Source organism: Mya arenaria, chromosome 14, assembly GCF_026914265.1.
Source record: "Mya arenaria isolate MELC-2E11 chromosome 14, ASM2691426v1".
Classification (NCBI taxonomy): Eukaryota; Metazoa; Mollusca; class Bivalvia; order Myida; family Myidae; genus Mya; species Mya arenaria.
The window spans coordinates 46,510,517-46,538,197 of record NC_069135.1 but is presented as its reverse complement, the minus strand read 5'-3'; the positions used below and the strand labels follow the sequence as shown (position 1 = coordinate 46,538,197).

The 27,681-nt window shown below is 35.5% G+C and overlaps 1 protein-coding gene across 8 annotated transcripts in view; it reads right to left on the bottom strand.

Annotated features, from left to right (window-relative positions):
* Positions 1-27,681, bottom strand: part of LOC128218102 (general transcription factor 3C polypeptide 1-like) — a 303,630-nt gene that overhangs the window by 270,995 nt on the left and 4,954 nt on the right. For all 8 annotated transcript variants that reach the window (XM_052925645.1, XM_052925643.1, XM_052925648.1 and 5 more), the window contains exons 4-10: positions 27,278-27,420; positions 26,886-27,132; positions 26,499-26,675; positions 22,281-22,408; positions 13,280-13,431; positions 5,588-5,682; positions 3,322-3,443 (exon numbers count right to left, since the gene is read on the bottom strand). In XM_052925645.1, coding sequence (XP_052781605.1) covers positions 3,322-3,443; positions 5,588-5,682; positions 13,280-13,431; positions 22,281-22,408; positions 26,499-26,675; positions 26,886-27,132; positions 27,278-27,420 — 1,064 coding nt within the window. The remainder of the gene's footprint in view (positions 1-3,321; positions 3,444-5,587; positions 5,683-13,279; positions 13,432-22,280; positions 22,409-26,498; positions 26,676-26,885; positions 27,133-27,277; positions 27,421-27,681) is intronic.

The following is a 27,681-nucleotide window of genomic DNA, read 5'->3' as shown; positions in this document are numbered from 1 at the left end:
GAAATTGACCTCAGAAAAAAAGTTCAAAAAATTGTTACTGGGTATTATACGCAGGCATTTTTTTGCATCAAAATCTGAGGGAAAAAAGTGCGTCTAATACCCAGTCATTTACGGTAATCATCTTTTTTCCAAGTCTTGAAAAAAAAAAACTCGCGTAATTTAATGCTTGTTTAGTATGTTTGATAGTTTAATTAACGCACCGCTCTAATTTGATTCAATCATAGAAGTCTTTACATAAAACAACCCTCCAAAATTATCACTAAATAACCATTTCTAGTTCTTTATTTTCTGCAACAAACAAATTAATGTTTCAATCAATTTTCTTTTCACAAGTTTGATTATCGTGCGACAGTCAATCCACAGCGCAATCATCATTATCGAGTATCGAGTTAACACAACATCACAGGTGTAAAATTTAACGACGCACCGGCTGTCAAAACAAAGTGACACGCGATTCGCAAATTCTTAATACACAAAATTATTTTCGCAAATTCTTAATACACAAAATTATTTTGACATGTTTGAACAAATAAACGTCCGGTTTTGTGAGGTAAAATTACATTGACAACTAACAAATTTTCTCGATTTTTTGTCCGGTATCTGGAATTCCGGGGTTCCGGTTTTGTAGGGATTTGTTTACATTAAAAATAGAAGGGGAAAACCGGGACTCTGAAAAAAGTCTGGTATCCCGAGGATTCCGGTTTTGTGGAGATCCGGTTTAGTGAGTTTCCACTGTACCAACTTACCATGGCAACAAAAATGACAAAATGAAATCAAACTGTTTTTGTTTTTTTAAATTAAAAACCGAACATTTATTATGTATTCAAAAGTAAATAGTAAACACAGTGAAATACATAGCCGTCTTAAATTTTAATAAACAAGAAGTATTTTCTTCTTCATTGTTTTAATGCGCAAGTAGCCAACAGCAGTCCAAACACTTTTCACTGTATCTTAGGGATGTAGGGAAAAATACTGTAAATCATTGAATTAGACGCTAGAGGGTATGTAGACGCAGGGAATAAAAATATGTGTAAAACTGGAGGAAAAAAAAAATCTTTTAATCTCTAATATGGTATATAGGACGCAATGAAAAAATGTCTAAGTCTAATAATATAGGGCCATTATTTGCAAAATACAGTTATCTAACTTGGTTATTCAATTAAGTTGGGTGGTTGAATACCATTGTATAAAGTCTCAATGCAATACATCATGTAATTGCTGAGATATTATCCTATGTGTGCTAACATGCAAGACCTTAACCAGAATTTCTAACTCGCATAATAAAGGGGCAAAAATTATATTATAAAAGATAGAGTTATCTTACTTGATTATTAAGAAGGTTAAATAGATGGGAGCCTGTGTGTAAAGTTTCAATGCAATACATGATGTATTCGCTGAGGTATTGACTTAAAAGTGGTTACATGCAAAACCGTAACCAGAATTTCTATGTCGAATAAAAAAGGGGCCATTATTTTAATTTAATGCAAACTGTAGTTATCTTACTTGGTTATGTAAGTAGATGGTTGAGTACCATTGTATAAAGTCTCAATGCAATCCATCAAGTAATTGCTGAGATATTAACCTATGTGTGCTTACATGTAAAAGTCAAATAATAAAGGCCCATATTTTGCATTAAATTAAAAAAAAGTGTTATCTGGGAATACATACCTAATGTTTCAATGCAATACATGATATGTTTGCTGAGATATTGACTTAAATGTGGCTATATGCAAAACCTTAACCAGAATTTCTAAGTCGAATAATAAAGGGCAATTATTTTGCATTAAATGCAAACTAGAGTTATCTAACTTGGTTAATTTAGTAGGTTGGATGGTTGAGTAACATTGTATCAAGTATCAATGCAATACCTCAAGTAGTTGCTGAGATATTAACCTATGTGTGCTTACACGCAAAACCTTAACCAGAATTTCTAAGTCGAATAATAAAGGCCTATTATTTGCATTATATTCAAATAATTGTTATCAAACTTCATTAATTTAGTATGTAAGATAGTTGGGAATACATATTTAAAGTTTCAATGCAATAACTGATGTATTTACTGAGATAATGACTTAAAGGTGCTTACATGCAAAACCTTAACCAAGGTGTGACGCCAACGCCGACGCCACCGCCGACGCCAGGGTGAGTAGTATAGCTCTCCTTATTCTTCGAATAGTTGAGCTAAAAACTCGACACTTAAAATAATTAACCACTTATATTTTATTGTCGTCTGCTGATGCTAACCATATCCGATTTTCTACTCCTGTTATAATTAAAACCATCAATCAATGTGAGTAGCGTCCCTTTGAGGGGGAATGCTTCCTACAATGATTTTAGGTAAGCTGAATTATCATTTGAATCAGCCATACTTTTTCTGATTTTTTTTAATAATAGTTTAGACAAATACTTTTGGCAAATATTTTTTTTAAAAGCCTTCAGTGTTCGAAATTAACCTATTTAATCTGGTAGCAATTGGGGCTACAGACTTTTGAGATTTCTGTAGCCCAAGACAGATTTCCGTAGCCCACCAGTAAACAGAAAAAAACGGGGCTTCTTCATGAGTACTTTATATGGTTAAAAAAAGGAATGATATGAAGACTGTACAATATCTTATTCTATTCAGTTTGAGATGTAAGTATGGTGGTGGGGTTGTCCTGTGTTGCCAGGGGATGGAGAGGCTTGTGGTGGTTCCATTGGAGGGGCAGGGCTGATTCCGTTAACTTTTAATGCAAGGCAGTAATACTGTTACAGTAGGGGGGGGGGGGGATGAAGGTCCTGTCAACATATGCTGCTTCTGGTGTTAGTGACAGGATTCTACTAAAAACATTCCACATTTCATATTTTTTGGTAACTACTTAATCCAAGTTTATTTGAAAAATACAGCTACATCCAAACTTCAATATCTCTCTATATAAAAAAGTATTGACAGTCTAAAATATGATTTCTGTCAAATAATTATTTTCAAGCAGTATAGTATTGGTAGCATATAGTATTGCTTGAGAATGGAGATCACTGTACCAGAAAACATCCATACCCAGACATTATCTGGAAGTTGGTAAACGGTGTCAATGTACACATTGACCCAACAATTTTTAACCAACAAAGCCCTATGATTTCATCACCAGTCTGGCTATCTGTTGATGTAAACATTGACTCGAAAATTAGAATCAGGCTTTCTTAAAGAAATTTTTCAATGCCTGGGTAATTTTGTCATTGCCTCTAGTAATCAGGCTACCGTTAATGTCGCACACTGAGCCTTTGAGAGATATGAAATTTTAATTTGGACTTAAAGAGCCTCTTGTTTTCATGGTGACTGATTACATTATGATTTTCTGTCGTCCTTTATCCAGCATGAGAGAGTTTATGAAGTTTGTCCGCTCGAGAATCCTGATGAGACGCCTCGCCTGCAGGGTCATTATGCCCGTCACTTGAGCCAGCTCTGACTGTAATATACAACAACACAAGCTTATTTTTTCAGATATCATAAATAATATAAAAGATGGAACAGTTGTTAACTAATATTTATGCTCTATGCTTAAATTCTAATGAATCATAGCCAGAGGCCGTATTCAATAAACAACTAAGATTGAACTTAAACATAAGATAAGAAACTTAAGTGTTTTCATTGGCCTGTATATTATAGCTGACCAATACGCTGAATGGAATCACTGATGATATGATCAATATGGAATACTGGCTCAGACCCTTTAAGAGAGTGGCGGAGAGGTAAGTTTTTGACAACTTGCTGTTTTTTATATAAGGTGATGATACCAGATAATTAATATATCTCCTCTAATGCAGAATAGAGTTTAAATCATCAAAACACACACAACTAGAGCTATCATTGAAGGTGATTAATACCCCCTAACGCCGCCTCTCATTATGATTTTTCATTGTATGGAAGTTTTATGCTATTCCATCTAGTAGTTTTCAAGTTACTGTCCAGACAAAAGTTTGACAAAAAACAAAACAACTGAAAAAGGCAATAACTCTGTAATTTGCTAAAATAGTGTAATGATTCATGTACACTGAACTTCTTCTCATTGTCCCGTACCATTGTATAAAGTTTTATTACATTCCATCAAGTAGTTTTCAAGTCATGCTCCGGACAAGAAAAAGGTAACAAAGGGCAGTAACTCTGCAATTAGCTGAAATAGAATTGTGGTTCCTGTACACTGCACTCCCTCTTATTATGATCTATCACTGTATGAAGTTTTATTATATTCCATCCAATAGTTTTCAAGTTATGCCTTGGACAAGAAAAGGTAACAAAGGGCAGTAACTCTGTAATTAGCTGAAATAGAATTGCGGTACCTGTACATTGCATTAAATCTCATTATGATCTATCACTGTATGAAGTTTTATTAAATTCCATCCAATAGTTTTTAAGTTATGCTCCGGACAAGAAAAAATAACAAAGGGAAATAACTCTGTAATTAGCTGAAATAGAATTGCGGTTCCTGTACACTGCACTCCCTCTCATTATGATCTATCACTGTATGAAGTTTTATTAAATTACATCCAAGAGTTTTCAAGTTATGCTCCGGACAAGAAAAAAGTAACAAAGGGCAGTAACTCTGTAATTAGCTGAAATAGAATTGCAGTTCCTGTTCACTGCACTCCCTCTCATTATGATCTATCACTGTATGAAACTTATTAAATTCCATCCAATAGTTTTCAAGTTATGCTCCGGACAAGAAAAAGTAACAAAGGGCACTTACTCTGTAATTAGCTGAAATAGAATTGCGGTTCCTGTACACTGCACTCTCTCTCATTATGATCTATCACTGTATGAAGTTTTATTAAATTCCATTCAATAGTTTTCAAGTTGCACCCGACAAAAAAAAAGTAACAAAGGGCAGTTACTCTGTAATAAGCTGAAATAGAGTTATGGTTCTTGTGCACTGCACTTCCTCTCATTGTGCTTTACCATTGTAGGAAGTTTTAATATGGTTTATAAGTTAATGTCTGGACAAAAAATTGACAGCAAAAAAAACAAATAAAGGGCAATAACTCAGTAATTAGGTTAGGTAGAGTTATGGTTCTTGAACACTGCACTTCCTCTCACTGTGCTTTACCATTGTATGAAGTTCCAATGAATTCCATCCAGTACTTTTCAAGTTATACTCAGGACAAAAAAAGTAACAAAGGGCAATAACTCAGTAATAAGCAAGAATCGAGTTATGATTATTGCAACTGCACCTCCTCTCATTATACTCTACCATTGTATAAAGTTTAATCCAATTCCATCCAGAATTTTTTAAGTTATGCTCCGGACAAGGTAAATTGCAACGGACCGACTGACCGACAAACCGACAAACTGACCGGCCTCAGGGTGACTCCAATATACCCCCTTCAAACTTTGTTCGTCGGGGGTATAAATATTTAGGATTGGCTCAAGCTACAGTGTCATCTTAAAATTTTAGCAAAAAATTGGGGTTTTATGGGCAATACGTCATCTATTTGTGGTAAACAATCTTATTTCTCAAAACAACAAAGACTCACAGATGTAGGACTAAGACAGACTTATATTGCCACTGAGCTGCATTCACTCCTACTGAGCCTAATTCAGGACATAGGTACATACCATAGAGAGCCCTCGGGAGCCAGCTGTCTGGATAAGTCGCAGAATCTGGTGGACCTGGGGCTCGTCCAGCTGACTGGAATACTCCAACTCCGGTACTGTAAAAACATACACATACTTCAGGTCAGATTGCATAGGCATCAAAAGGGTAAGAGACCACTAAATAAACTAGAGATTGCTTTTTTGAAAAAGCTGTTGTCTCCCCTATTGTGTGGTCATACCTAAAAAATAAATGATGGACAAGAAATTTGTAATTTTGGACTGGAGACAAACCAACAGTGAAGTTTGGTTTATTCACCCGTATTAAACAGTGAAGGTCTACTGCATAAGATCAGTGATCCTATGAATATTAAGACTTAATGTGATAGATGGATGTAAGAAATACCATATTGTTTTATTTCAATCTGGAGTATGCAATCATCACTGATGGTTTTGTGGAAAGCTGACGACTGCATATGTGATGTCATGGTACCAAATATGAAGTTCTTGGGTGCAAGCATTCTTTATTCATTGAGCAGAAACGAAGTGTGACGTACAGACTGATGGACTGACTGCTGACTGACTGACAGACTGATCACAAAATCAATATGGGTCATCTGCTAGTCATGACCAACTAGCATACCAAGTATGAAGTTCCTTGGTGCAAGTCTTCTTCAGTTATTGAGCAGTAACCGTTTCTTCACCTCAAGGTCAAGGTGACCTTGACCTTTGACGTATTGATCTCAATATCAGTAGGAGTCATCTTCTAGTCATGACCAACTAGCATACCAAGTATGAAGTTCCTGGGTACAAGCATTCTTCAGTTATTGACCAGAAACCATTTTTAAGCTTCAGGTCACCACTAACATCGTATTTACCTGAAGGTAACCTATCAATCTTAACCTTCATAAAGCACCAACACAGAGAATACACACTATCAATATTTACCTTCATACAACATCAACACAGAGAATACACCCTATCAATCTTTACCTTCATACAACATCAACACAGAGAATACACACTATCAATCTTTACCTTCATACAACATCAACACAGAGAATACACCCTATCAATCTTTACCTTCATACAACATCAACACAGAGAATACACCCTATCAATCTTTACCTTCATACAACATCAACACAGAGAATACACCCTATCAATCTTTACCTTCATACATCATCAACACAGAGAATACACCCTATCAATCTTAACCTTCATACAACATCAACACAGAGAATACACCCTATCAATCTTTACCTTCATACAACATCAACACAGAGAATACACCCTATCAATCTTTACCTTCATACAGAATCAACACAGAGAATACACCCTATCAATCTTTACCTTCATACATCATCAACACAGAGAATACACCCTATCAATCTTTACCTTCATACAAAATCAACACAGAGAATACACCCTATCAATCTTTACCTTCATACATCATCAACACAGAGAATACACCCTATCAATCTTTACCTTCATACAACATCAACACAGAGAATACACCCCATCAATCTTTACCTTCATACAACATCAACACAGAGAATACACCCTATCAATCTTTACCTTCATACATCATCAACACAGAGAATACACCCTATCAATCTTTACCTTCATACATCATCAACACAGAGAATACACCCTATCAATCTTTACCTTCATACAACATCAACACAGAGAATACACCCTATCAATCTTTACCTTCATACATCATCAACACAGAGAATACACCCTATCAATCTTTACCTTCATACAACATCAACACAGAGAATACACCCTATCAATCTTTACCTTCATACAACATCAACACAGAGAATACACCCTATCAATCTTTACCTTCATACAACATCAACAGAGAGAATACACCCTATCAATCTTTACCTTCATACATCATCAACACAGAGAATACACCCTATCAATCTTTACCTTCATACATCATCAACACAGAGAATACACCCTATCAATCTTTACCTTCATACAACATCAACACAGAGAATACACCCTATCAATCTTTACCTTCATAAAGCATCAACACAGAGAATACACCCTATCAATCTTTACCTTCATACAACATCAACACAGAGAATACACCCTATCAATCTTTACCTTCATACATCATCAACACAGAGAATACACCCTATCAATCTTTACCTTCATACATCATCAACACAGAGAATACACCCTATCAATCTTTAACTTCATACAACATCAACAGAGAGAATACACCCTATCAATCTTTACCTTCATACATCATCAACACAGAGAATACACCCTATCAATCTTTACCTTCATACATCATCAACACAGAGAATACACCCTATCAATCTTTACCTTCATACAACATCAACACAGAGAATACACCCTATCAATATTAATCTTCATACATCATCAACACAGAGAATACACCCTATCAATCTTTACCTTCATACAGCAGAACACAGAGAATACACCCTATCAATCTTTACCTTCATACAGCAGAACACAGAGAATACACCCTATCAATCTTTACCTTCATACAGAATCAACACAGAGAATACACCCTATCAATCTTTACCTTCATACAACATCAACACAGAGAATACACCCTATCAATCTTTACCTTCATACAACATCAACACAGAGAATACACCCTATCAATCTTTATCTTCATACAACATCAACACAGAGAATACACACTATCAATCTTTACCTTCATACATCATCAACACAGAGAATACACCCTATCAATCTTTACCTTCATACATCATCAACACAGAGAATACACCCATCAATATTTATCTTCATACAACATCAACACAGAGAATACACCCTATCAATCTTTACCTTCATACAACATCAACACAGAGAATACACCCTATCAATCTTTATCTTCATACATCATCAACACAGAGAATACACCCTATCAATCTTTACCTTCATACATCATCAACACAGAGAATACACACGATCAATCTTTACCTTCATACATCATCAACACAGAGAATACACCCTATTAATCTTTACCTTCATACATCATCAACACAGAGAATACACCCTATCAATATTTATCTTCATACATCATCAACACAGAGAATACACCCTATCAATCTTTACCTTCATACAGCAGAACACAGAGAATACACCCTATCAATCTTTACCTTCATACAGAATCAACACAGAGAATACACCCTATCAATACTTACCTTCATACATCATCAACACAGATAATACACCCTATCAATCTTTACCTTCATACAACATCAACAGAGAGAATACACCCTATCAATATTTATCTTCATACATCATCAACACAGAGAATACACCCTATCAATCTTTACCTTCATACATCATCAACAGAGAGAATACACCCTATCAATACTTATCTTCATACAACATCAACAGAGAGAATACACACTATCAATATTTACCTTCATACATCATCAACACAGAGAATACACCTAGTCATTCTAAAATGCCGTCCAGGCTTTTTTTTTAATGATGGTTAGCCTGGAACGTCATTCATAACAAAATTCGTAAACATGTAAAAACTGTCTATGAAATGAAATGGTCTTCATTTGTGTTCTATTGCTTAAGACTGCCAATAAATACCTTAATTCTTATCAATAACCATATCCATTTTGCAAATTCACAAGCTATTTCTTCAAAAAAGTAATTTAAATACCTGATTTCAGTTGACAGGAGCTTTCTTACTGCCCAAAAGAAAAAAAGGTTACACACAACTATACTTTAAGGTTTCAATCTGAAGTAGTATTTTTAGTATGGATTACCTTCCCCTAACACTATCATTATCAATTACCACACTTTTGTACTTAATGAATTTGAAAAACATTTATCGTCACATACAGGATTCAAGATTTATTTACAAACTATTCTATGGGCAATGTGGACAATGCATACTATTATACACATGTATTTAAAATAAGACTAAATATTAAAAAAAACATGTATATCAACGGCATTGTTACACTAAGTGAATCAAAATGTTTTATTGTGTAACCTATTAATCAAAATTTGACTTCAACACGACAATCCAAGTTTACAATAATCAGAGATTTTGCTGACTTATCAATTTATTATGTGTATATATATAGTTTCGCTAGAACAGATGTTTCATGATGATATTTATATTAACAAATACCTTATTCCTCACATCAGAAAACCTATACAAAACTCAACTAAAGGGAATCTTCAGGAAATTACTATTTTTAAAGGAATTGATAGAAAAACATATTTACAGAACATTGTTGTTTGCTTTTTTTTCCGACTAGAGTGCGTTTTATCGTCAAGCTTAAAGCTTATAGGAAAACAACTAGAGTTAGAATTGTTGTGTTTTTTTTAAAGAACTATATTGGTAAACAGAAGTAACGCTTATGTGTTTAAGGGGTTAAAATATGACAAAGCCGGGACTCTGTGTGAGAATTGGGCTTCATGCTCTTATAGAATATACCTCGGGTTGTTATGGGACACTTGTGCAATCTTCGCCGACTTTACATTTAAAATGTCATCTTATAGAAGGTCATATGCCCAGTTTGTGACGTGAACGCGCCAGCGGTTCAAAGAGACGCTATAAAATTTAACAAAGCTTATAAAGGCAAACCGGTAATTTTACCCAGTATTCTAATTTCTGTCATACAAAGTAAAAGCACACATATAGTATTTATAATGTATGGTCGTTTTTAGATGGGAGGCTAGGTGCGTGTGGGAAAGGGGAAAGAAATGTAGAAATGTTTTTATGTCAAAAGATGGCAATCAAAAACCTCCAAATAATTGCAGAATTTCAAACCGTCATGGCAGGTATTTGTCAACATACATACAAATGGTCGTTCACTGGGGAACACCAGAAAACTTACTCGCCTACTGGTAGGAAAAAGGTAGGGAGGAGAGAGCTCGTACAATCACCAGTTGGTACCTGAGGTTGCTCTTACCACAAGTTTGTGACAAGTAGTACTTAAAAAAGTTTTTTTGTTGTGTGTCAGAATCTGGATGCTTTAAAGAAACCAAACAAAGGAATATTAAGCATACAAAAGTTCAAAGACATCCAAGTGAGCGCAAATGAGGGGTAAATTACAAGAATAGAAAATCATGATACGAATTGAAAAAAATGCCATGCATGCAAATGAAAATTTCCCCATACTTTGCATGATAACATTCCACAAACTTAATGATATTGCTATTTGATTCATTTTGCAAAAACTAAATGACCTTGTTCCAATATGCTAACAAATGTAATAAATGTTTGTAAACACTTCATTCTTAATTTATTTTGAATAATTTACAGGTTTACAATATGTTGCCTTAACAAAACTACTGCCAATGACACTACAGCTCGTACTAAGCTGTACTAAAGTAACTAATAGTCATGTGTAACCTTAAGCAGAGAAAAGAAAATGCATTTGGATATTCTCGGCTACATTCGTTAACAAAAACAATGGTGTTTGGTGAATTTTGATGGTGTTTGAAAATGTATGTTGTTTTAACAATTCGGAACGTGATTATTTTATAATATATAGTGCAATTGATGTAGAAAGGATTAGTTTTAACAGGTAAAGTGTTCTTTTTTTGTTTTAATAGACTAAATTGGAATAATTTCAATAAATTTGCGACCAAATTCTGATCGGCATTTTGAACATGTTTACGAATTTTATTATGAATGACGTCCAGACTAACCATCATTAAAACAAAGCCTGGACGGCATTTTAGAATGACTAAGAATACACCCTATCAATCTTTACCTTCATACATCATCAACAGAGAGAATACACCCTATCAATCTTTACCTTCATACATCATCAACACAGAGAATACACCCTATCAATCTTTACCTTCATACATCATCAACACAGAGAATACACCCTATCAATCTTTACCTTCATACAACATCAAAAGAGAGAATACACACTATCAATATTTACCTTCATACAGAATCAACACAGAGAATACACCCTATCAATCTTTACCTTCATACAACATCAACACAGAGAATACACCCTATCAATCTTTACCTTCATACAACATCAACACAGAGAATACACACTATCAATATTTACCTTCATACAGAATCAACACAGAGAATACACCCTATCAATCTTTACCTTCATACAGCAGAACACAGAGAATACACACTATTAATCTTTACCTTCATACAGCATCAACCCAGAGAATACACCCTATCAATCTTTACCTTCATACATCATCAACACAGAGAATACACACGATCAATATTTACCTTCATACAGCATCAACCCAGAGAATACACACGATCAATATTTACCTTCATACAGCATCAACCCAGAGAATACACACGATCAATACTTACCTTCATACAGAATCAACACAGAGAATACACACTATTAATCTTTACCTTCATACAGCATCAACACAGAGAATACACACTATCAATCTTTACCTTTATATAGCATCAACCCAGAAAATACACACTATTAATCTTTACCTTCATACAGCATCAACCCAGAGAATACACCCTATCAATCTTTACCTTCATAAAGCATCAACCCAGAAAATACACACTATTAATCTTTACCTTCATACAGCATCAACCCAGAGAATACACACTATTAATCTTTACCTTCATACAGCATCAACCCAGAGAATACACACTATTAATCTTTACCTTCATACAGCATCAACCCAGAGAATACACACTATTAATCTTTACCTTCATACAGCATCAACCCAGAGAATACACACTATTAATCTTTACCTTCATACAGCATCAACCCAGAGAATACACACTATTAATCTTTACCTTCATACAGCATCAACCCAGAGAATACACACTATTAATCTTTACCTTCATACAGCATCAACCCAGAGAATACACCCTATCAATATTTTACCTTCATACAGCATCAACACAGAGAATATACACTATTAATCTTTACCTTCATACAGCATCAACCCAGAGAATACACACTATTAATCTTTACCTTCATACAGCATCAACCCAGAGAATACACACTATTAATCTTTACCTTCATACAGCATCAACCCAGAGAATACACACTATTAATCTTTACCTTCATACAGCATCAACCCAGAGAATACACACTATTAATCTTTACCTTCATACAGCATCAACCCAGAGAATACACCCTATCAATATTTTACCTCCATACAGCATCAACACAGAGAATATACACTATTAATCTTTACCTTCATACAGCATCAACCCAGAGAATACACACTATTAATCTTTACCTTCATACAGCATCAACCCAGAGAATACACACTATCAATCTTTACCTTCATACAGCAGAACACAGAGAATACACACTATTAATCTTTACCTTCATACAGCATCAACCCAGAGAATACACACTATTAATCTTTACCTTCATACAGAATTAACACAGAGAATACACCCTATCAATATTTTACCTTCATACAGCATCAACACAGAGAATATACACTATCAATCTTTACCTTCATACAGCATCAACACAGAGAATACACCCTATCAATCTTTACCTTCATACAACATCACCCCCAGAGAATACACACGATCAAAATTTACCTTCATAAAGCACCAACACAGAGAATACACACAATCAATCTTTACCTTCATACAGCATCACCCCCAGAGAATACACACGATCAATATATACCTTCATAAAGCACCAACACAGAGAATACACACTATCACAGACATGATCACATCACAGACCCAATTACAAAAGTGCCTACATGCTTGTAGGAGGCCTTCAGGTGGTGTTGGTGGGTCTCCTTCATCGTCATCGCTGGAGGGTAGTTCCTCTTCATCATGAAGACCAGCCCGCACATCCTCCAGGGTCTGGATCATCTTGATGTGGCGTATAGACTTCTCCCCTCCGCCATTCCTGACACATACAAACACTTTATTTGTATATAACCATCACGTTCAACACAATAAAAAAATAGAAATCTCAAGGTGCAGCCAGATTTTATCCCAGGAGCATAACTTAATGTTTACAAGCAATTGTATAAAGATAGACACATGGACATCGTGCCATCCCATAGCGATAAAAATCAACCAACCCTCTTAAGCTGACAGGACTTGATACAGTTGCCTTGCACACTGACAGGACTTGATACAGTTGCCTTCACACTGACACCACTTGATGCAGTTGCCTGCACACTAACAGGACTTGATACAGTTGCCTGCACACTGACAGGACTTGATAAGTTGCATGCACACTGACATGATTTGCTAAGTTGCATGCACACTGACATGATTTGCTAAGTTGCATGCACACTGACATGATTTGATACAGATGCATGCACACTGACATGATTTGATAACTTGTATGCACACTGACATGATTTGATAAGTTGTATGCACACTGACATGATTTGGTAAGTTGTATGCACACTGACAGGCCTTGATAAGTTGCATGCACACTGACATGATTTGCTAAGTTGCATGCACACTGACATGATTTGATACAGATGCATGCACACTGACATGATTTGATAAGTTGTATGCACACTGACATGATTTGCTAAGTTGCATGCACACTGACATGATTTGATAAGTTGCATGCACACTGACATGATTTGATACAGATGCACGCACACTGACATGATTTGATAAGTTGTATGCACACGGACATGATTTGATAAGTTGTATGCACACTGACATGATTTGATAAGTTGCATGCACATTGACATGATTTAATACAGATGCATGCAAACTGACAGGACTTAATAAGTTGCCTGCACACTGACATGACTTGATAAGTTACCTGCACACTGTCATGACTAGATACAGTTGCCTGCACACTGACATGACTTGATACAGTTGCCTGCACACTGACATGACTTGATACACACTGACATGATTTGATAAGTTAACTGCACACTGTCATGACTAGATACAGTTGCCTGCACACTGACATAACTTGATACAGTTGCCTGCACACTGACAGGACTTCATACAATTGCCTGTTCACTGACAGGACTTCATACAATTGCCTGCACACTGACAGGACTTGATACAGTTGCCTGCACACTGACAGGACTTCATACAGTTGCCTGCACACTGACAGGACTTGATACAGTTGCATGTACACTGACAGGATGTTATACAGTTGCCTGCAAACTGACATAACTTGATACAGGTGCCTGTTCACTGACAGGACTTGATACATTTGCCTGTACACCGACAGGACTTGATACAGTTGCTTGCACACTGACATAACTAGATACAGTTGCCTGTACACTGACAGCATTTGATACAGATGCATGCACACTGACAGAAATTTGTGCAGTTGTCTGTACACAGAAAGCATTTGATACAGATGCCTGCACACTGACAGGAATTTGTGCAGTTGTCTGATCACTGACAGGACTTTGTTTATTTGCCTGTACACTGACAGGAATTTGTGCAGCTGTCTGTACACTGACAGGAATTTGTGCATTTGCCTTCACACCGACAGGAATTTGTGCATTTGCCTTCACACTGACAGGAATATGTGCATTTGCCTGTACACTGACAGGAATTTGTGCAGAAATTTTGTGCATTTGCCTGTACACTGACAGAAATTTGTGCATTTGTGTGTACACTGACAAGAATTTGTGCATTTGCCTGTACACTGACAGGACTTTGTTCATTTGCCTGCACACTGATTGATGTGCAGATTAAACAAGAACATCTTCAAAGTTTTTCCTACATAAGGCTATCAGAAACTCATACAAATATAATCTAACAACAATACTGATTTTCTTATCCAAAATGGTACAAATGGTCCTAAGAGTAAGGCTATCAAAGCTCATGGACTCTCATGATCAGACAAAAGGATATAAAACTAGAGATTGCTTTTTCGAAAAAAGCGCTTGTCTCCCCTATTGTGTGGTCGTAGCTGAGAAAAAATAAATGATGGACATGAAATTTGTAATTTTGGACTGGAAACGAACCAACAATGAAGTTTGGTTTATTCACCCGTATTAAATAGTGAACAATTACTGTGACCTTGACCTTTGACCTACTAATCTTAAAATCAATAAGGGTCATCTACTTATCATGACCAAATAGCATACCAAGTATGAAGCTCTTGGGTGCAAGTGTACTTTATTTATTGAGCGAAAACGAAGTGACGTACAGACAAACAGACTTACTGACTGACTGATCACAAAATAAACAGGGGTCATCTACTAGTCATGACCAACTTGCATACCAAGTATGAAAGTCCTGGGTGCAAGTGTTCTTTAGTTACTGAGCAGTAACCGTTTCTTCATCTCAAGGTCACGTCGACCTTGACCTTTGACCTACTGATCTCAAAATCAATAGGGTTCAGCTACTAGTCGGGACCAACTAGTATACCAAGTATGAAGTTCCTGGGTGAAAGTGTTCTTTAGTTATTGTGCGGAAAACGTTTCTTCACCTCAAGGTCATGGTGACCTTGACCTTTGGCCTACTGATCTCAAAATCAATAGGGTTCTTCTACTAGTCATGATCAACTAGCATACCAAGTATGAAGTTCCTGGGTGCAAGCGTTCTTTAGTTATTGAGTGGAAGCTGTTGCTTCACCTCAAGGTCACAATGACCTTGACCTTTGACTTACTGATCTCATAATCAATAGGAGTCATCTACTAGTCAAGGGAAACTAGCATAACAAGCATGAAGTTCCTCGGTACAAGTGTTCTTAAGTTATTGGGCAGAAACCATTTTTAAGCTTAAGGTCACTGCCAACATTTTACCGTATTTTCTCGACTATAAGACGGGGAAATTGGGTCCCGATTTTTACCCCCAAAGTAGGGGACCCGTCTTATAAGCGAGTCGATAAAATATTAAAAAAAGATTCAAGTCAAAATCAGTTAAATTTTACATAGGGTATTCGTCTATCCAGTGTATCGTCTGCTGATATAAGTATGGGGCAATTAAGTAAACAACAACACGAAATCTCTTCACCGCGCGTGCTCTGACGTCACACAGTGTACCGTTATATCTGCATTTTTTCTCATGGCGCGTGTCAGTATAATTAGTTTGACAGATATATCAAATCAATAAATTGGAATCTTAATATGATGTAGGTACCTAACTGTCAATTTGATTAAGCAAACAAATGACAATGCGAATATGAATCCTTTATGTTCGTCGCCAATCAAGGGACAATATTGCCTAAAGCATTATTGCTAAACAAACACCTATTCATGCCTCGGCTTTTCGCATTTATGTTATTGAAGCCATTTATTTTGCCGAAGAACTTCATTGGTGTCTTCAATAAAAAAATAAACTAAAACAAACATATGTTGTTATTGATTAATTATTACAATTTCGATAAGTAACGACCTGTCCTGTAAACTTATGTACTCATTTTTAACCTACCTCCAAATAGAGAGCTCACAGTTGACCGCCATTTTCTTTGAGTAAAACAAAAACAGTTACCGCGAAAGTCGATAATTGTCCGTTGAGCTTGAACATTTTTACACATTAGGAAGAGTTTTAGCATTTTAGATTTGCTTAAAAATTGACCCCGTCTTATAAGCGAGTCGAAACAAAAAGCACCAGATTTCATGGGCAAAGTTAGGGGGCCGTCTTATAAGCGAATCGCCTTATAGTCGAGAAAATACGGTACCTGAAGGTAACAGCGACCTTGACAGTGACCTTGGCCTTCGAAAATCAATAGAGTTCATCTAGTAGTCATGACCAACTAGCATACCAAGTATGAAGTTCCTGGGTGCAAGCGTTCTTAAGTTATTGGGCAGAAACCATTTTTAAGCTTAAGGTCACTGCCAACATTTTACCTGAAGGTAACAGCGACATTGACAGTGACCTTGGCCTTCGAAAATCAATAGAGTTCATCTAGTAGTCATGACCAACTAGCATACCAAGTATGAAGTTCCTGGGTGCAAGCGTTCTTAAGTTATTGACCAGAAACTGTTTCTTCACCTCAAGGTCACGGCGACCTCAACCTTTGACCAAATGATCTCAAAATCACTAGGGGTCTTCTACTAGTCATGACCAACGAGCATACCAAGTATGAAGTTCCAGGGTTCAAGTGTTCTATAGTTATTGAGTAAAAACAAAGTGTGACGTACGAACTGACAGATGGACAGGGCAAAAACAATATGTCTCCCCATAAATGGGGGAGACATAAATATCAAAATGAATAGTCGTTAATAGTATAGAATGCAATCAAGTCAAATTCTTAAGAATCAGCATGTTTTTAAGAATTTAAAATTATTTCAGCTATTCCAAATAAATAAGAACCAAGACACTTCAGATTTACAAAATTCATTGTAAATACTCTACCTCAAACATGCACAGCATAGTTTTCCTTCAATATACATATATCAAATGCATGTTTATATAAGATAATAATAACTATCCAACCAAATATTGGATTGTGTACGATTCTTGTACACTAGTCTAGTTTAATGGAAAAGTCTGATAATTAAATTCATTATTATGTAAAAAAATGTAATTCTACAGAATAAAGAAATATATTGATTACTTTAAATTAAGTATAAATCCTATTCCCTTGTTTCAAATATAGACAATAATTCCACATGCAAGCTCCAAGAACAAGGAAGACAATATAACAAGATTTGCTGCCCTTCCTTCAAGAGTAAACTTTACATATCTATCAGACTTAAACAAACTCTATATTAAGGAAACTTGTGAAACTTGTGATCCCCTGAAGCAAGGCCAGTTTTGACCCAGAAACAATGTAACAAGATTTGCTGCCCTTTCTTCCAGAGTAAAATCATAATTATCATATTTTTAATAAGAATGTGTTTGTATATGAGTTTATAGGAAACTTGTAACCCTGGTGTGTTACATTAGCAGTTTAGGAGGAGATGATGTTGATAAGAAATTGTTGACGCCGGACGCCATACATAGACCAATAACAATACCCCACCTTGAAAATTTGGTGCAGAGGTGAGCTTTAAATGGACAAGGATTGAAAAGAGTTATAATTCTTGCAACTTTATATCAATATCCATCCATGTTCCAAGTTTCAATTAGTTCCTTTAAGTAGTCTTTGATAAGTTTCTGGCAAAGTTTTCATTACAAAACAAATCAACAAGGGGAGATCACTTTTGCAATAATGTGGCACAGAAATAAAAATCTTGCTAGGTACACAACTTCACATCAATATCCATCTTTGTTCCAAGTTTCATTCAATTCCTTGAAGTAGTGTTTGAGTAAGTCACAAAATTTGCATTACAAGAGGGCCATGATGGCCCTAAATCGCTCACCTATGTAAAAGAGTTTATCCTTTGTAATCAATATAGCTTGATATTAAAGAATATTAAATAACATACTAATCAAACATGTTGCCTGGATAATCACTGACAGGACTTGTCACAGTTGCCTGCACACTGACAGGACTTGTCACAGTTTCCTGCACACTGACGTGACTTGTCACAGTTTCCTGCACACTGACAGGACTTGTCACAGTTTCCTGCACACTGACAGGGCTTGTCAATTGACTTCACACTGACAGGATTTTGTTCAGTTGCCTGCACACTAAAGGACTTGATTGACTGCACGCTGACAGAATTTTATTCTCATACCTGCACGCTGACAGGATTTTGTTCAGTTGCCTGCACACTGACAATACTTGATAATTGACTGCACACTGACAGCACTTGGTACAGATACCTGCACACTGACAGGACTTTTTTCAGTTGCCTGCACACTGACAGGACTTTGTTCAATTGCCTGCACACTGCCAAAACTATGTTGAATTGCTTGCACACTGAAAGAACTTTTAGTATAGATACACAAACAACTGACAGGACTTTTTTCAATTGCCTGCGACCTGACAAAATTATGTTAAATTGCTTGCACACTGAAAGAACTTTTAGTATAGATACACAAACAACAAACAGTGCACCATCCAATAAAATCAATAAACTGCCTTTAACACTAAAATCAAATAGCAGTGCTTATACCCTTCCTATAATTGCTTCTTCCATCTAGGACAACATCACCATGTTCAAATATCGATAATCAAATTTTTCTGTATAAGGCTTATTCACTATCCACACAGAAGATAAGATTGTAGCTTATAATAATCTACATGAAGTTAACAATAATCTACATGAAGTTCAATGGAAAAGTCTGATCATTAAATTTATCATTCAGTAAAAATGAAATTTCTTCTAAAGAATAAAGTGTATATTAATTATTTTATTCTATGAACCTAAGAAAGAACAATAATTACCTTAGAAGTGACTATGTTGAAGACTTAATAAAATTCAAATTCTATTCCCTTGTTAGTAAAAATAGAAAGTACCATAAATGACTGGGTATAAGAAGCATTTTTTTCCTCCTATTTCGATGTAAAAAAATGCCTGCGTCTAATAACCAGTAACAAGCTTTTGAACTTTTTTTCTGAGGTCGATTTCAGGCCGAGAGTTTGTTTAGATTTATGTAAAAAGGGATGTTACTCGCTTCATATCGATTGAGTATATACAGGTAAAAACGGCAGTTGAAGATCGGGATACGGTATATCATAAGTTTATAATTTAAAAAAAATATTGTACGATTAAAATAATTTAATATTAATTTGAATAAAACAATAATTAAACATGCGTATAAAAAAGCAACGTTTGGCACTGTCAAAATATTTTTTGTCAGTTGTACGATTAGGTGTGAAAAATTTGCACTGCCTTTAGACCTTTTTAACATACCAATACTACAAACCGATGCGATAATGGTCTTGTTTTTTCGCACTTTTCCATGTTCTTTATTCTTTTCTGTAGGTGTTGACATTTTAAGAACAAATCCGTACAATATAAGATTTTTGCATAACTTCACTTTTCATTCTCGGCAGGTTATCGTTAACAATACACTGTCAGAAAAAAATCTTGCAAATAGTCATAAAAGGTACTTTTCAGTGCCATCCAGAAACAAATTGTCACACTAAGCACTTTTCAGTGCCTATCCTAACATGAAACGAATAAAAATGAAACACATTTTGCATTATCATTGAATGGTTTTAAAGATAACCATCGCCATTTTCACGAAAAAAAAATAATTTGTCACTGTCACCAAACATGGTGGCCAAAATTGGCAGACGATTTTGACATATTTTCTATGCATCCTTTAACCCAAAACATAGATTAAAAGTTTTTTCTCAGATTTTTCACGGATTTTTTTGCGTGCGTCTAATACCCCGTATCGTCTTATACCCAGTCATTTACGGTAGTGGAGTCTCCCAAAAAAAGGGAGACCATACAGCAACACATGCTGCCCTTGTTTCAAGGGTAACTTCCAAATTTTAACAAAATGTATTTATAATGAACTTGTTACACACTGGGAGAGGCCATTTTTTCTACATGGGCATTATTTGAATAAACATGGTAGATAACCAATGGACAATGTTACACACCAAATATTTATGCACTTGGCCTAATAGTATTTGCCAAAAAAGTTTTAAAATCTATTCCTTTGTTACTAAAAAAAGAGAGGAAAGTAGTGGAATCTCCAACAAAAAGGGAGACAATATGGCAAGACTTGATGCCCTTGTTTCAAGAGTAAACTTTACATAACTATCAAATTTTAACAAAATGTATTTATAATGAACTTGTAACCCACGGGGTGAGGCCAATTTTTTCTCCAGGGGCATAATTTGAATAAACATGGTAGATAACCAATAGACAATGTAACACACCAAATATTTAAGCAATAGGCCTAATAGTACTTGCCAAAACAAGTTTTGCAATTTTTCCTTTACGTTGCCATGGCAAAAAAAGTTCGCCATAGAATTAAATTCTTTGAACAATTTTTGATAAAGCACCAACCAAGGATCACTCCTATGAAGTTTCATTAAAATTGTCCAAGCAGTTTTAGGAGAAGATGATGATTATAATAAATCGTTGACACTTTTCCTTAAGGTTGCCATGGCAACCAGAGTTCTGCATTGAATTCATTTTTTTTAACAATTTTTGAAAAAGCACCAACCAAGGATCATTCCTATGAAGTTTCATTAAAATTGTTTAAGTGGTTTAGGAGAAGATGATGATTATAACCAATTGTTGACGCTTTCCTTCAGGTTGCCATGGCAACCAGAGTTCTGCTTGGAATTAATTTCTTTGATAAAGCACCAACCAAGGATCATTCCTATAAAGTTTCATTACAATTGTTCAAGGGGTTTAGAAGAAGAAGATGATTATATCTAATTGCTGACGCCACACAACGGACGACAGAGGCCGGACATAGACTGACCACAAAAGCTCACCTTGAACACTTTGTGCTCAGGTGGACTAATAAAAAATGAACCTAGGGAGATAACTTTAGAGTAGCATAGTGTTATAGAAATTGCAGGGTGCAAAACATTGCTATCTATCTTTGTACCAAGTTTCAATGGATTCCTTCAAGTACATTTTGAGTTCTGCTCCTGACAAAATTTACATCATACAAAAATAAACATGGGGAGATAAATCTGCAATAAAGTGCTCGCTGTTATAATTCTTGCAAGGTGCACAACATCACATTGTGCACAAAATCAATTTGAAGCCATTGATTGAAACTTGCAACATGCAAGTTTCAATCAATGGCTTCAAATTGATTTTTAAAAAGATTTTTAAAAAGTGCCAGGACAAAGTTTACATTATGTTCCAAGTTTCAATAAATTCCTTCAAGTAGTTTTTGAGTTCTGCTCCAGACAATATTTTGTTGAAGAAAAAGAACGAAAAGAATAAAAATATTAAGAAGAATAATGACATATACAATACGTCTCCCTTTCAGTCATACTTCATGAGATACTCCTTTGGTTTGGCGTTAGGATGCACCTCCCTGAATGGAAGATCTATAAACACAAAGTAGCGATCACCATCATTGCCCACTTTCCGAGTCACGCGCTTCAGCGTGTCATAGATTTTCTGAAATAGAAATGGAAATGAACAGACTTGCACAATGCGTAAACTATAATAGTTTATCTAAGGAAACACGCTTTAAGGAAGCTGTGTAATGTACCTTCAACTGAGGCAGAACATTAACTGACAGGATTAACTAGAGCCATCACAGGATGTGACTGATACCCCCATCATACCTTAACCACCTTCTTGTTAATATATGATAAGTATCACTGGGAGTGATGTATGCTCCTTGAATGCCCTGTCGGTGAGAAGAAATCAATGAAGTTAATGATCCTTAGCTCTACTATTACATAGAAATAAGGACTAGAACATCTGTGAAATAAGGCATGAAATTTTGTTTTAATTTTTTAAAGCCTATGACAGTTTTTAATTGAGTTGACCTCAAAAAAATATAAAGTTATGGTGAGAAATAAAAAATAAAAATAATAATCAAAAGGCAATTACTCTTAAAATATTAAAATAATAATGTTTCTTATGCACATCACTTCTCCTCAAGTCAGTATATGTATGGAGTTTAAAGTCAATACCTCAAAAGCATGTGAAGTTAGGGAGAGAAGTAAAAAAACTAAGTACGCAAATAATCAAAGAGCAATAACACTAAAAAATACTATACACAAAACAATGTTCCTTATGCACAGCACTTCTTTTCAACAAAGTCAACATGTTTATGAAGTTTGAAGTCAATACCTCAAAAACGTATGGGCCGCGTCATGCGATTTTAGGCCTTCAGATATAACAAGAGATGTTTGTCAAACATTATGCCCCCCTGAGCGCCATGTCGTCAGGATTATATGGACAATTGAATAAAATATGCATGGACCGAAATGACACCTGATTTGTCACTGACATTGGATGCCGTTGAGGCAGTTTTAAGATTATGACCATTCAAAGTGTGAGGATAGAGTGTGTTATGACCATGACCTTTGACTCTATGACCTCAAAATCCATAGGAGTCATCAGCTGGTCACAAAAACTCTAAATGTCAAGTTTGAGGGCCATGGATGCATGCATTGATAAGTTATCACACAGACAAGCTTTTTTCGTTCAAGGTCACTGTGACATTGACCTTTGATCCGATGACCCCTAAAATTATAAAGGGTCATGTACAGATCAGACGCAACATCAAGTCAAGTTTGAGAGCCATGGGTGAAGGCATTGTCGAGTTATCACTCAAAACATTTTCGCATTCAAGGTCATTGTAAACTTTAACTTTGACTCGATGACTCCTAAAATCAATCAGGGTCATCTTCTGGTCAGGCCCAACTTCCATGTCAAGTTTGATGATCAAAGGTTCAGGCATTGTTGAGATATCACTGGGAGAAGATTTGTTACCTCCAAGTCAAGTTTGAGGACCATGGGTGCAGGCATTGTCGAATTATCACACAGACAACCTTTTACCATTCAAGGTCACTGTGACCTTTACCTTTGGCCCAATGACTCCCAAAAACAATAGGAGTCATTTACTGGTCAGGCCCAACCTCCATGTCAAGTTTGAGGGCAATGGGTGCAGGCATTGTCGAGTTATCACACGGACAACCTTTTACCATTCAAGGTCACTGTGACCTTGACCTTTGGCCCTATGACCCCCAAAATCAATAGGGGTCATCTACTGGTCAGGCCCAACTTCCGTATCAAGTTTGATGACCATAGGTCTAGGCATTGTTGAGTTATCACTCGGACAAGCTTTAAAATTATTTTACCATTAAAGGTCACTGTGACCTTGACCTTTGACCTGATCAGCCCTTAATTCAATAGGGGTCATCTACTGGTCATGCCCAACCTTCAGGTCAAGTTTGATGACCATACGTCCAGGAATTGTTGAGTTATCACTCGGACAAGCTTTGGTCTACCAACTGACCTACCGACCGACATGTGCAAAGCAATATACCCCTCTTCTTTGAAGAGGGGGCATAATTATTACATATGAAATAATCATTAAGCCGCTTTTCAATGTAAGGATTGAAACGTTTTAGCGAAACATGCATGGATCACTGTTAGATTAGATTTCAATGCAATATATGGTGTGCTGAGATATTAACATAAATGTGGTTCCATGCAAAATTTTAACAAGAATTTCTAAGTCTAATAATAGAGGGCCATTATTTGCAAAATACAGTTATCTAACTTGGTTATTCAATTAAGTTGGGTGGTTGAATACCATTGTATAAAGTCTCAAGGCAATACATCTAATAGTTGCTGAGATATTATCCTATATGTGCTAACATGCAAGACCTTAACCAGAATTTCAAAGTCGCATAATAAAGGGGCAAAAATTATATATTATAAAAGATAGAGTTATCTTACTTGATTAAATAAGAAGGTTAAATAGATGGGAGCCTGTGTGTAAAGTTTCAATGCAATACATGATGTATTCGCTGAGGTATTGACTTAAAAGTGGTTACATGCAAAACCTTAACCAGAATTTCTATGTTAAATAAAAAAGGGGCCATTATTTTAATTAAATGCAAACTCGAGTTATCTTACTTGGTTATTTAAGTAGATTGGATAATTGAGTACCATTGTATAAAGTCTCAATGCAATCCATCAAGTAATTGCTGAGATATTAACCTATGTGTGCTTACATGCAAAACCTTAACCAGAATGTCTAAGTCAAATAATAAAGGCCCATAATTTGCATTATATTCAAAAAAGTGTTATCTGGGAATACATATCTAATGTTTCAATGCAATACATGATATATTTGCTGAGATATTGACTTAATTGTGGTTACATGCAAAACTTTAACCAGAATTTCTAGGTCGAATAATAAAGGGCAATTATTTTGCATTAAATGCAAACTAGAGTTATCTAACTTGGTTAATTAAGTAGGTTGGATGGTTGACTACCATTGTATAAAGTCTCAATGCAATACCTCAAGTAGTTGCTGAGATATTAACCTATGTGTGCTTACACGCAAAACCTTAACCAGAATTTCTGAGTCGAATAATAAAGGCCTATTATTTGCATTATATTCAAATAATTGTTATCTAACTTCATTAATTTAGTATGTTAGATAGTTGGGAATACATATCCAAAGTTTCAATGCAATAACTGATGTATTTACTGAGATAATGACTTAAAGGTGCTTACATGCAAAACCTTAACCAAGGTGTGACGCTAACGCCGACGCCAGGGTGAGTAGGATAGCTCTCCTTATTCTTCGAATAGTCGAGCTAAAAATGCCCAAAATAATGATTTTTTCTATGTTTATAAATTTCTTCCAGACTTCTTTCTTTTAAAGGTGTGTCATTGGTGCATCATTTTTTCGACAATTTATGACCATTGGTTTACTCATGTTTCCATGGCAACAATGGATTTCGTGCCGACCTATTTTGACTGCATTAATAGTCTGTGTTTAAAACGGCCAAATGTATAAAAGATACAAAACTGATTCATTAATTTTATCTTAATTTATGTTCCTTAAAGATTCTGTGATAACGAAAATAATTAAAACATAAGTTAGATATTATATTGATACGTTGATTTTGCACGTCATTCGAATAATGGGCTTTTGTAACGACGTCAAGTGAATGACGTCAAATTTAGTATTCAAACTGCGCAATACATTGTCTCACTTGTAAACACATATCTTACACAATTTAAGCGATATCATCATCCAATTTTCCAAATTTCTTCTTGGAATTTCATTTCATTCAAATACCTTAAAATATTGTAATACCAAATATATGTCCGAAGGCCCAAAATTGTGCGACGCGGCTCATATGGAGTTGTGAAGAAAAGTAGACATGTCCCAATGTCCCAGGACAGACCAACAGACGGGACAAGGCGATTCCTATATAGCCAACACCACTGAGTAAATTCTTATCTTGCATATCAAAATATTAATTAAAATTAAACTGTGACCAATTATAAACAAATTATAAATTATCAATTGCTGTCTGTTGCTATTCTGAAGTACAGTTATGTACTTATTCTAAAATATGGCTTTTTTAATAGATTAAAACCATTAGCTGTATTTTAAAGAGTTTACAAATAGTCATAAATCTTTCAGAATTTCTAATATTATTTATAAATATATTTATAAAATATATTATTAAAACTTTTATAGTCTTATATATGAAACAGAACATACTAAGTCATTCTTGACTTTTATGACTTCTGCCATCTGTTGTGGCTTCTCAGACAGGTAGAGGGCGATATTCATCAATTCATGCAGGGAGCGGGACCCCACTTGCCAGAAAAAACGGTCCAGATGGTACAGAATGCAGCACAGCTTCACATTCGATGACTTCTTGATAGTGCACAGACGCTGCAAAATAGGGAAAGTTAAAATCTAGATATTTCACAAATCTTGAAGATACCGCACGAGACCAAAATAACTATATTAAATTCTATGAAGTTCACTTAGATTAATTTATCCTGACACCAATCCATTAAAGGCACTTTATTTATGCAAGCTAAAACTTAAGCACTTTCATAATTTAAATAAGGACCACTGCAGTGGCAGGTGGTTGCCCACCTGTTTTCTGATAACACCGAGAAGGCGCATCTTCTTCACAATATAGAAGAGGCTTTTGTTTGACTGTTTGAAGACCTGCAGACTCATGGTACCGTTGCTTGCCTCGCCATTACTGCGGGCACGTCCTATCCTCTCAAGCACCCCATACATCATGTCAGAGAATGGAAACGCCTGACTGTTGTCCGCACCAACAAGGACCCGCGTACGTACCGCTTGAGAGGCCACAATAACCAGCCTGTTTCCATACCTTCAAACAAATAGGATCAATTTATTGAGCAAAGGTACATAATATGTCAATATAACTACAAATTGTATTTCTAGGATTTAAACGGTCTGAGACAAGTACATACAAACAAGTCAAATGCATAATTAAGAGAGTGAAATAAAAATACTTTTCTTGGGCTTCTTCGAGTGTTGGTTTCCGTTCTGTAATGGTGTTTGAGATGTTAGTTCTGGTTTTGTAATGCACACACGAGCCCATAATGCCGTTCTCCATCACCAAGTGTACAGGGTAGATATCTTCAGGAATATCCTCCTGGGGACATATTAAACATCTCCAAAAAATAATTTTCTGAGGAATTTTGGACAGAATTTCAGCCCCATTCAAAACGCTAAAACTATACACTTCATTTCAAAAATGTGAAAATAAAATTGCCACTATTCGTTTTGACTTTTGAAAATAAAATTCATAAAAAATGAAACTAAATATATATATATACAGATTTATCTTGTCAAAAAACAATGAAGAAACAATTGAAGAAGTAGTGTATTGGTATTAAAAGAAACCACATTTTTT